The sequence below is a fragment of the Coregonus clupeaformis genome, chromosome 29, assembly GCF_020615455.1.
Source record: "Coregonus clupeaformis isolate EN_2021a chromosome 29, ASM2061545v1, whole genome shotgun sequence".
NCBI classification, from domain to species: Eukaryota; Metazoa; Chordata; class Actinopteri; order Salmoniformes; family Salmonidae; genus Coregonus; species Coregonus clupeaformis.
Genome location: NC_059220.1, coordinates 8,378,758 through 8,391,482, shown reverse-complemented (window position 1 = coordinate 8,391,482; position 12,725 = coordinate 8,378,758). Strand labels below are relative to the sequence as shown.

The following is a 12,725-nucleotide window of genomic DNA, read 5'->3' as shown; positions in this document are numbered from 1 at the left end:
ATATATATATATATATATATATATATATATATATATATATATATGTGTGTGTGTGTGTGATGGGATGTATAGACATATGGACAGTATATGGATAGAATATGTAGTATATCTGAAGAATAGTATATGTACAGCAATAGTTTAATAGGATAGGTATTGCCTAGAATACAGTATATACATATGAAGTGGGTAAAACAGTATGTAAACATTATTAAAGTGACCAATGTTCTATGACTTTGTACATAGGGCAGCAGTCTCTAAAGTGCATGGTAGAGTAACCGGGTGGTAGCCGGCTAGCGACAGTGACTAAAGGTCAGGGCAGGGTACTGGGAGGAAGACGGCTAGTGGTGACTATTTTAACAGTTTGATAGCCTTGAGATAGAATCTGCTTTTCAGTCTCTCGGTCCCAGCTTTGATGCACCTGTACTGACCTCGTCTTCTGGATGGTAGCGGGGTGAACAAGCCGTGGCTCGGGTGGCTGAGGTCCTTGATGATCTTCTTGGCCTTCCTGTAACACCGGATGCTGTAGACGTCCTGGAGGGCAGGCAGTGTGCCCCCGATAATGCGTTGGGCTTACCGCACCATCCTCTGGCAAGCCCTGTGTTTGCGGACGGTGCAGTTGCCATACCAGGCGGTGATACAGCCCTACAGGATGCTCTCAATGGGTGGACCATTTCAGATTGTCAGTGACGTGTTTTCCCCCGAGGAACTTGAAGCTTTTCACCTTCTCCACTATGGTCGATGTGGATGGGGGCGTGCTCTCTCTGCTGTCTCCTGAAGTCCACGATCAGCTCCTTCGTTTTGTTGACATTGAGGGAGAGGTTATTTCCCTGGTACCACTCCGCCAGGGCCCTCACCTCTTCCATGTAGGCTGTCTCGTTGTTGTTGGTAATCAGACCTACCACTGTTGTGCCGTCTGAAATCTTGATGATTGAGTTGGAGACATGTGTGGCCACGCAGTCATGGCTGAACAGGGAGCAAAGAAGGGGGCTGAGCACGCACCCTTGTGGGGCCCCTGTGTTGAGGATCAGCATAGTGGAGGTGTTGTTGCATACCTTCACCACCTGGGGGGCGGCCCTTCAGGAAGTCCAGGACCCAGTTGCACAGGGTGGGGTTCAGACCCAGGCCTCAAGCTTAATGATGAGCTTGGAGGGTACTATGTTGTTGAAGGCTAAGCTGTAGTCAATATAACCCATTTTAGCATGGACATTACCATTGAGGGCTTCCACCATTTTAAAGTAGTCAACTGGGTGGGGATTCCTATGAGTTGGGAGCAATCAATCAGTGAAGAAGAAGAAAATAGACTACTTGGAAATAGCCTCAATGGCGCTGCCCATGGTCACAAAATACAGAATGTGTCACAAATGAGTCCTCTATGGCCTGTTGTTTGCACACATATCTGCCCTGTCATTGGCTAATGTGGTCCTCTGTAGCTCAGCTGGTAGATCACGGCGCTTGTAACGCCAAGGTAGTGGGTTCGATCCCCGGGACCACCCATACACAAAAATGTATGCACGCATGACCGTAAGTCGCTTTGGATAAAAGCGTCTGCTAAAATGGCATATTATAGAATGGTCCCACCTGATCTCACCTCCTCCAGCTAGCCTTCCATCTTTGAGGACATGTATTTCCATTGTTAGAGCGATCACTCGAATATCTTGTCAATATTTGGTGTGAACTGTGATTACATTTTAGCAGACACTCTTATCCAGAGCGCATACGTTTTCATAATTTTTTTGTACTGGTCCCCCGTGGGAATAGAACCCACAACCCTGGCATTACAAGCACCATGCTCTACCAACTGAGCCCCACGGGACCTCACCGGGAAAGGAATGATCATGGACAGGAGGCCATAAACTCATTAGACAGTCTATAAATAACAATACACATTATTTCTTAATCATAAAGTATACTATTCAGATTGAAGGTTTATGTAATCCTTATGAACACAAGAGAACACATTAGGCTATAATAAACACTACAAACACAGATTATTATTATTAGTAGCAGTCATTAGGCCTTAAATGTGTGAGAAAATGCAGGGTGACGTGAGCAATAGCAGAGCCAACAAACTATTACCTTTTATACTGTTCAAATAAAAATGTGTCTCTGAGATTTTAAAGTACTTTTAAAAGATTTCTAAAACGGTTTAAAAGTAGGCTTTAGCTTTTCCTTTAGTATAGATGTGCAACAATGGTTCCATAGGTGCAGTATGTTGTTATGGGACCAAGGAACATGATCAATAATAGTGACCAGATTTTGTACGGTTCCAATTTATTCCGGGTACAGGTGAAGAATAACAAGAGCTATCATATTTTTGCACAAAAACAATACATTTATTCAAGTGTTCTCCAGCACAAATACATAAGGAGCCTTTTTCTTATTTCTGGTCACTAAAACATAAGTATTGGGTAAAGGGTGGAGAATTACTGCTACATTTGCTGTATGCACAGATTATCATCTTAAAGACGAAGAACATAGGCCATAAAACAATTAATATGACACAAAATAAAAAGTCACACAGACTGACCTGTCTGATGCATTGGAACAGTGAAATGTCATGGAAAGCATCCCAAATGGCACCCTATTCCCTATATAGGGCATTACTTTTGACCAGTGTCAAAAGTAATGCACTATAAAGGGAATAGGGTGCCATTTGGGATACAGCACTTGCCAATAATAACCAAAATGACCATTGAAAACAAGACATGGAGGACAGAATATTATGCCATGGAATGTAGGATTAAGAAGCAAAGCGAATGCCAGGTTTTAAAACATACATTATGCATTATGCTACAGTAAAAGTTATTACCGAAATGCTTTTATTTTTTTGTTATTTCCCATTATGGAGTAAATGTTTTTCCCACAGATAAGCACCAACCAACTACAGCAATTTCTAGTCTAAAACAATATAGGAAACTCATTATTATTTATTATTTATATTTTTTTCAAGTCCAAAGTTTAAATGTCTTTGTTAATATATGCATCCTATGACAGTGAAATAATGGTGCTTTATCTTGTCCATCATTTCTACAAGGACGTTAAAAACAGTCATTGTCAAGACAAGTTTTATTTCTCTCCCAAAACAAATATATTTTTTCTTGATTAGATAAAATATTTAGCACCGTCAGAAACACCTACAATCCATCTTTATAGTTCTTATAAAAAGAAACAAAAGGCAAAAACAACCAACATTATGTAGGGCTGTGCAGTGAAGTAGAGACCGTTGCATCTTAAAGCTGTCATTATTAGGCTAAAGATCACTTGACACATTTCAACTGGATTCACTCAGGACTCACTCAGAACATCAAAAAACTAAAACTAAATAAAACAAATTAACAGTACTAGAAGGTAACACTTGGAGTCTGCCCTCTAATGCTTCATAGCTTATTTTGATTAAAAAAAGAAAATCTATTTTACTTGATTTCATTTCTTCTTTTCTTTTTTACCTAATCTTTCATTTTTTTTTTCTAATTCCATGATATATATTAGCAAAGAATTATATTTGTACATCTCATAGGTAATTCAAAAAGATCAAAACAAACCAAAAACGGTGACAGGAAAACTCTATGTACAAAATGTACAAGGGGCATGGTCATTTACTATAGGGAAAGGGAATTAACATCAATATCAACACAACGCACAAGGATTCCTGTGAACCCAATGTGCCAAAGTTCAACTAAAACGGTGGAAAGGATACAATAAGATCACTTAAGAACTTAATCAGGTATGAAAAACTACATTTATGAAAATCTTTAGATAGAACATTGGTAAGTCATCATCTCTGCTACTGTATTTTTCTAGTCACCGTTCACTCTTTCAGTTTTGAGTTCTGAAAAACTCATTTCTAAATCATCCACAAGTTTTAAAATGAATCCCCAGCAATTCTACACATCTTGCCATTGGGTGGAGAGAAACTTTAGCAATTTTATCACACATTTCATGCAATTCTACTCATTTTGCCAAGGGGCAGAGAATTAATTTTTCAGTTTTACAGCTAATTTCCTGCAATTCATCATGATTTATACCATGCTAATATGATATCTGAGTTAGAATGACTACCAAAATCAATGGGGGCCCCTGGTGGTCAGGACCCCTGTATTCGGCCATGATTACTACAAGTATAGATAGCTGGCAAGACTAACACTCAATCTAAAAATGGTTAGCTGACATGGCTAATTGAGTGACTGTCAGGTGACTGACATAACAAAAGAAAAACTGCAGAATGATGCCCAACCAAATTTCAAAATGGCACCTTATGTATTGTACTATTCTTACTCTCAATAGTCAGTTGAGACCCCGACTGAGCCCCCCAAAAAAAAACCCGGCCTGGGGCCATAAGCTATTCCTTATGCCTGTAGCTGGCCCTGTAATAATGGTTTGAAAATCTGTCTCTCTATCACTCTCTCTCGCTCTCTCGCTTTTTCTAATTATTTGTGGTCTACAAGAGGAAAGTGCAGAGGACATTGCATCTGCGGTCTGTTATACATTTGGGAAGGTAACGTTACAAACATACGGTACAACATAGTTCCTTAACTCTGTTTTAAATCCTACAATCTTAATAGAAATAGACACATTCTTTTTTTATCCAGAGGATGACATACTGAATTACGGCTCTCAACAGAAGACGATATGGAAATGGGGCACATCAATCATTTTCTATTCATCTACTGTACATTGAGTAGGATCAATAATCAATCATTTCCATGGATACATGGATTTAACATAATTCTATGAGTCCATTCTTCCACTTCTATTGGCACAGCCCTACTGTATAGAAAACATACTGTATTACACAGCTGTAGAACAGTTTACATCATAAAAACAAAAACATAACATTTCACAAGAAAAACCAAGAAGAAACATTTTAAAATACTAAAGAAAAAAAAGGAAGTATACATATCAAAAGTGCTTTATAATGTTGGTAAAACAGCACAAAATTGCTATAAAAAGGTAGAAGAACATTGTGAAGCCGCACCATATTGTTAGAAGATTTGCACCTGACAGTATGTAGTTTGCAGGGGTGAAAAGGGAAGGAGAGTCTTTACTTTGTTGTGGAAAACCCAGGCCACCCGCCCTCCCTCCAGTCCAACCACCATGCTCACTAACAGTTGTACAGTAACGACATTGGTCAGGATGAAACTTGAAAAAAGTAGTTCACCACTGACTTTGATCTTAAGGTATGTTGTTGTTGTTGTTGTAACGACAGAATACATCACTGCCCATGTGGCTAGCTTCATTTTCTGTTTGTGCAGAGTTAGACACAGGCATGCATGGGAGCCTGAGTTTATATGTAGCAAGGCTTGAAAAAATGATTTAAAAAACACCAGTAGAATTGATGTTTATAAAAGCTGTAAAACAGAAAAGAGGATATGGCATATTATTCTGCAGTCTTCTGTCACCACGCCTTCATTAATCGCCACTTTGAAATCATTTAAAGTTACTAAAATAACACAGAACTTATTTAAATAGTCAAAACATTACACTGAAAAAAAAAACCTTCCAGGCGATGTTATCTTTAAAATTCCCATCTTGTCTAAAGTGTAGTGCCTGTGCCACATGGACTGTGATGCTTCCTATCGTCGTGAAGCACCATGGGTATTGGAACCATTTTACAGTAGTACCTTTACCTTCAGTTAACTGTGTATATAAACTTTAAACAAAGAGGTATATGTGATCTGGTGTTTTGGATTCATTAAGACACAGCTTTCTGTCACACTGAAGAAAATCACCCTTATTCACTTTAGCTCTGCGAGGCTCAGTAGCTGGAGGAATCAAAACACAACATGACTATACTATCGGTGGCTTGCTTCACCCACTTCAGATATTGGCCAATAGAAAATCATGCCTACACAGCCAACATCTTTCACATACATACTGCACATACAGTATCATAAACTCTCTTTCAGATATTTTCCAATCATCCAATCCCAGTCCTTATTCTAAAAACCACACAGATCCTAGTTACTTCTTTCTCAGTGCCTTGAGAAGAAAGCCTTGTCTCAAGTATAGCTTGCACAAATAAATCAATTTAAAAAATAACACTGGATAACACTGCTAAAAGGTAAAATTACATATACATATTAAATAGAATAAGAAGAACATTTCAAATTACTAGAAATAATGTGAAATATTTACGTTGATGATGTTTTGCTTGCCTGGGAAATGATACCAGGGAGTAGTATAATTTCACCAATGCTCATGTTTCTAGTTACAACATCAGTTATATGTTTGTGATGGTTTGTTGAGCCAAGTCTTGTTAAACACAGGCAAAGTATTCTTTGAGTGGTGCAAACAAGTGGCGGATGACCGGTACACTCCACGACCTTCCCAGAAGCCTTTGCCTGGCCAGCCGACTCATGTTGGACACGTCTGTGTAATGGACTGGGAAGCCAAACACCCTGGGGAGGGAGACAGTAACCAGACAGCCACCAGAGGGAACAAGAGACAGACAGAGCAAGAGACAGATGGATAGATACAGAGGGAAAAAGAGAGGAAGAGAGCCTTGAGAATGAGTGACATGGGGCTATATTTGCTGTGAGATTGACTTTAGGTTCTCCATAGGAGGGTACATTGGAATCATATCTATCACTTTCTGTAAGGGAATCATTTTATAATAAAGAGGTATCTCACTGTGAAAAACTGCTCGTATTAAAGTCATTTAATTATGGTATGATTAAATAATTTGAAAGGTAATCAGTTCCTACCTCTCCATCTCAGTGCACCAGAGAATGTCCTCCTTCTCGTTCATGAAGACGGGAAAGTGCTGGTCTTTACCCTGCTTAATGGAATTAGAGCGAGTGGTGATGGTCCTCACTTTGCCAAACTGAGGGGAAACCAGAGGGTGGACACACTAAGCGGCTGGTGCATGAGAATAGGATCACCAAGTATTGTTTACAGACCAAATTGTCCATATGACCAAACATTTCATTTGACAGTTCAAAAGGTACTCACACTCAACAATATCTTGAACTAAGTTAATCAAATTAATGAATAATATAAATTATATTTTTGGCCATATGCATAATTTGGCCAAAATAATTTGGCAGCAAAAGCACAGCTACAAAAATACAAGAATAACTGACCTTCGCTGTTCTGCCGTGCTCCAAACAGTCCTGAAGGTCTAGTCTGTCAGTGCACATGGCCGTCAAGGGTCTGAAGAGGAATAGAGATGGAAAAGTAAGGGATGTGTGAAAATAGAGAGAGAGATCGATAGAGAGAGAGTGAGAGAGAGACAGAGAGAGAGAGAGAGAGTGAGAGAGGAGAGTGTGAGAGAGAGAGAAAGAGAGAGAGAGAGTGTGTGTGAGAGAGAAAGAGAGAGAGAGAGAGTGTGTGTGAGAGAGAGAGAGAAAGAGAGAATGAGAGCGTGAGAGAAAGAGCGAGAGAGCGAGATTGTGTGAGAAAGAGAGAAAGAGAGAAAGAGAGAGAGAAAGAGAGAGAAAGAGAGAGAGGGGGGAGAGATAAAAAAGGTGATTAGGATTATTTGGTTCCGGGGTTTGACTGGCTCAGGAACTAGCCCAGGTATAAATTGCTTTAGGTGACAGGCTGGCTGTTTCTTCCCTCACCGTTCTCTCACCAACCTGTTCATGCCAGGCAGGTTGCCCCAGAAGTAGCGGGCACGGTGGGCAGCAGTCACCTCCTTGGCATCGATCATCACCGGGTTACACTGGAAGAGGAGAGACAGAATGTTCATTTAACCTTTATTTAACCAAGTTATTGAAAACACATTACTTTTTTGCAATAGTGACCCGGAGGATGTAATTGAAGGATGTACTGGATATAGTATTTTGTATAAGGAGAATCTCATACAATGATCAATTAATATCTTTAAATTAACAGTTTAAATTGTTCCTTCATAACCTAACTAAATGTGTACATTGACAGCATGCACTGTCAATTATCACCACAAGGTGTCATTCATAATACATGAATCCATATTCCAATGGATGACTGACATACATGACTTTCATGACTGATATATAGTACAATTCGTTCTTCTAGAAGTTAAATAGTCTCTGTAAAGGAACAAACCTCTAGAAAGCGAGAGATGTCCCTCTTGTCACTGACACCCATTGCCACCACGTTTTCAAAGAGCCAGAAGAACGGCCGGTTGTCGCCCTCTTTGGGCCGAGCCTCGTGCAGCAGGCGGTAGAACTCAAAGAACAGCCGACCAGTGCCCTCTACAGGAGAGACAGAGAAGGACATGCATTTAAAATGCCGCTACAGGAAATAAGTATTCACCGGTCCCAGAACACAAGTGATACATTTAAAAGGGTTGTTGTCACCTACCATAAAGACCCTTCCTAGCTGGGTTGACAATAGAGAGGTCGTTACACGGACTTCCACCAATCACTAAGTCAAAGGGGCCCCATTCGTGTAACTGTTACCAAGGGAGCGAGAGAACAGGAAAACAATGGACATGAGATGAGAAAGACAAAATAGACAGATCATCCAACTAAGAGATACATTTTGTGCTTTAGCGGTTGAAGTAATGTCATATAAAGTGCTATTGTAATAACCCTCGCTGATAGGCGCCTTACAATCTTTCTCTATTGGGATATCCTTATTGAGAGACTGTGGCAAGGGCGTTCGTCTTTGAGCCAGGCTATTGGAATATCCTTATTGAGAGACTGTGGCTAGGGCGTCCGTCTTTGAGCCAGGCTATTGTAATATCCTTATTGAGAGACTGTGGCTAGGGCGTCCGTCTTTGAGCCAGGCTATTGGGATATCCTTATTGAGAGACTGTGGCTAGGGCGTTTGTCTTTGAGCCAGGCTATTGGGATATCCTTATTGAGAGACTGTGGCTAGGGCGTTTGTCTTTGAGCCAGGCTATTGGGATATCCTTATTGAGAGACTGTGGCTAGGGCGTCTGTCTTTGAGCCAGGCTATTGGGAGTGGCCTTGATCTACTCTCACAGTTCATAACATTATACTATATGATGGACTCACATGTTTGCGTGTGACGTTCCTCACGTCGCCCACGTACATGATGCGTCCCTGATGCCTGACGATGCCAACCGTGATGGAGTCGTCACACACCTCCGACGCCACGTAGCGCTCCACCTGGATACCCAGCTCCTTTAGCACCAGCAGACCTAAAGGTCAGTGGTCAAAGAGAAATGAGGTCAAACAGTAGCATGTTGTTGTTCTTTTGATGGACACCATGACTCCCTGGACAACACTGACAGTGGATTATCCTGGTTAGATAGAATGGATGATCCTATTTAAATCATGATGAACTGAACTGAATGACAGAATACAGACACAACACTGAAGGTCTTGTCTTTCTACAGGAGTGGGAATTACACCATCTTTTGTATTTTTGTGTGGTTTTATTGAACAGATAGGGAAGTGAAGGACAGACAGGAAAGGTATGATAAGTGCACTGCTAGACAATATGGTTAAACAGCATACTGTGTGGATTAGGTTGATGTCTATCTATATATCTATACCACAATAGACAGTCAGTGTAGTAAATATAGTCATGGGTTAGGGGGCCAGTCCCAGTGAAACCTGAGGCAGACAGAACGTTTTGTAGAGACAGAGACCTTCAAAGGGCTTTGTGTCAAGGAGAAGAGAGGAGAGGAGGGGAGAGGGGAAGGAGGAGAGGAGGCGAGAGGGGAAGGAGGAGAGGGGGGGGAGAAGAGGACAGAAGGGGAGATTCCTGTCTAACCTGTTGCTATGCCGTCGAACAGTGACAGGACACGAATAGGTTGTCTCTTCTCTGCCATGACTGGAGGGTAAAGCTTTGGTTGTTCCTGTGAAAGAACAGAGAGAGAGAGAGAGAGAGAGAGAGAGAGAGAGAGAGAGAGAGAGAGAGAGAGAGAGAGAGAGAGAGAGAGAGAGGGAGAGAGAGAGAGAGAGAGAGAAGATACGGCTCAGTTTTGACCCAGAGGAGAGGGAGCCTGGAATGACATCAGCTGTCTCTACGGTTTGAAGCCCTATTCATAGAGTCCCATAGCCGTGATAGTCTGCCTGCTCATTATTGCAGATTTAGGGAGCTCATTTGGCTGTTATACACACACACAGTGTGTCACAATGGAACAGAGACTCATTGTGACTCTGTGGCTGTGAACTTCACACATACAGGTAGTACTGAGGAACTACTCACAAAATCTTGGTCATGATTGTTAGCGAAGAAGTGCTGTAGACGGCATGGCCAGTCAGTGTGACGCTCCAGCAGGCCGAACACCCCCTTCTGACCCTTCTCACACATGTAGCAGCACCAGGGATCCTCTTTTATAGCTATCTGTGCTGCGCCTGGCCCCACCAGTAGGTCAACACACTCCACACAGAAACACCTGGAGGGGACGGGGGAGGTACGTTAATTTTTATTTTTATTTTTTTATTTCACCTTTATTTAACCAGGTAAGCCAGTTGAGAACAGGTTCTCATTTACAACTGCGACCTGGCCAAGATAAAGCAAAGTAGTGCAATAAAAACAACACAGAGTTACATATGGGGTAAAAAAAACATAAAGTCAGAAATACAACAGAAAATATATATACAGTGTGTGCAAATGTAGCGTATTTACAGGCTATTTACAGACACACGACAGAAACAGGACTGCACTACTTCGCCATCTTGGATTACATAATGTACTGCTAGACACTAGTACACACACACACACACACACACACACACACACACAGACCCACGCAATCACACAAACGTATGAACCAACATACTGTACACACACAAACACACACACACACAGACCCACGCAATCACACAAACGTATGAACCAACATACTGTACACACACACACACACACACACACACAGACCCACGCAATCACACAAACGTATGAACCAACATACTGTACACACACACACACACATACACACACACACACACACACACACACACAGACCCACGCAATCACACAAACGTATGAACCAACATACTGTACACACACACACACACACACAAAGAAACACACACTTATGCAAACAACAACGATAAACGTAAACCGGTACACTCACACACTGAGTGAATCACACATCAAGTTAATGAACAATAACACACATATTACTGAACTCAGCATCATATGAAAGTAGTCCACTCACCTGCAGCAGTTGTTGTTTCCACACATGAGCACCTCTCGTCCCCCACAGCAGATGGTGCAGTATGACTGGTAACCATCGTCGTCATACTGATACGCACATTCTAGAAAGCAGTTCTGGGACATAATGACAAAACATTTCAGCTTTGAGATTCGTTGTGTAATGATATGCGCTCGATAAGTTGAATACATTATTATGTCAATATTACTATTAAAAGAACAACAAGTGGCAATCAGAAAACCACTACTCAATATGTGAATACTAAGTGTCATTGGCTCACAGGGAACACTGACTGTGTACTGTGCTTGTTGTGATTGTAATAGCCTTATCATTAACACACATTATCTGTCTAGTGATTCTGTGAGCCTTTCCTGTAAGCTGTGTTTGTGTTTTGGTAAGAGAGAGCTTTAAATAGGACCTAAAGCAGAACTTCCAACCTAGAGGGGAGTTAGACCTGGGCCCGTATGTATCAAACATCTCAGAGTAGGAGTGCTGATCGGAGATCATAGGAGTGCTGATCGGAGATCATAGGAGTGCTGATCGGAGATCATAGGAGTGCTGATCGGAGATCATAGGAGTGCTGATCGGAGATCATAGGAGTGCTGATCGGAGATCATAGGAGTGCTGATCGGAGATCATAGGAGTGCTGATCGGAGATCATAGGAGTGCTGATCGGAGATCATAGGAGTGCTGATCGGAGATCATAGGAGTGCTGATCGGAGATCATGGGAGTGCTGATCGGAGATCATGTCCAACCTGTCCTTGTAATCTTTTTTATTGTGATCTGAAAGCAAAACTGATCTTAAGTCAGCACTCCTGCTGCAGACACTTGATACATACAGCCCTCCTACTGCTGGTCCTGACTCCTACTGGTGGTCCTGACTCCTACAGGTGGTCCTGACTCCTACTGCTGGTCCTGACTCCTACAGGTGGTCCTGACTCCTACAGCTGGTCCTGACTCCTACTGCTGGTCCTGACTCCTACAGGTGGTCCTGACTCCTACAGCTGGTCCTGACTCCTACAGGTAGTCCTGACTCCTACAGCTGGTCCTGACTCCTACAGCTGGTCCTGACTCCTACTGCTGGTCCTGACTCCTACAGCTGGTCCTGACTCCTACTGCTGGTCCTGACTCCTACTGCTAGTCCTGACTCCTACTGCTGGTCCTGACTCCTACTGCTGGTCCTGACTCCTACAGCTGGTCCTGACTCCTACAGGTGGTCCTGACTCCTACAGGTGGTCCTGACTCCTACAGCTGGTCCTGACTCCTACAGGTGGTCCTGACTCCTACAGCTGGTCCTGACTCCTACAGGTGGTCCTGACTCCTACAGGTGGTCCTGACTCCTACAGGTGGTCCTGACTCCTACAGCTGGTCCTGACTCCTACAGCTGGTCCTGACTCCTACAGGTGGTCCTGACTCCTACAGGTGGTCCTGACTCCTACAGCTGGTCCTGACTCCTACAGGTAGTCCTGACTCCTACAGCTGGTCCTGACTCCTACAGGTAGTCCTGACTCCTACAGCTGGTCCTGACTCCTACAGGTGGTCCTGACTCCTACAGCTGGTCCTGACTCCTACAGCTGGTCCTGACTCCTACAGCTGGTCCTGACTCCTACAGGTGGTCCTGACTCCTACAGCTGGTCCTGACTCCTACAGGTGGTCCTGACT

General features: G+C 42.4%; 1 protein-coding gene across 4 annotated transcripts in view; it reads right to left on the bottom strand.

Moving 5' to 3' along the window:
• Positions 1–4,311: 4,311 nt before the first annotated feature.
• The window catches only part of LOC121544650 (DNA (cytosine-5)-methyltransferase 3A-like), a 61,253-nt gene continuing 52,839 nt past the window's right edge, over positions 4,312–12,725 (bottom strand). For 2 of the 4 annotated variants that reach the window (XM_041854661.2, XM_041854663.2), the window contains 10 exons: positions 11,066–11,178; positions 10,108–10,297; positions 9,670–9,754; positions 8,946–9,091; positions 8,287–8,377; positions 8,029–8,177; positions 7,563–7,663; positions 7,083–7,152; positions 6,705–6,823; positions 4,312–6,398 (listed from right to left, as the gene is read on the bottom strand). In XM_041854661.2, coding sequence (XP_041710595.2) covers positions 6,257–6,398; positions 6,705–6,823; positions 7,083–7,152; positions 7,563–7,663; positions 8,029–8,177; positions 8,287–8,377; positions 8,946–9,091; positions 9,670–9,754; positions 10,108–10,297; positions 11,066–11,178 — 1,206 coding nt within the window. In that variant the 3' untranslated portion in view covers positions 4,312–6,256. The remainder of the gene's footprint in view (positions 6,399–6,704; positions 6,824–7,082; positions 7,153–7,562; positions 7,664–8,028; positions 8,178–8,286; positions 8,378–8,945; positions 9,092–9,669; positions 9,755–10,107; positions 10,298–11,065; positions 11,179–12,725) is intronic. The other 2 variants (XM_041854662.2, XM_041854664.2) reach the window with 1 other exon arrangement.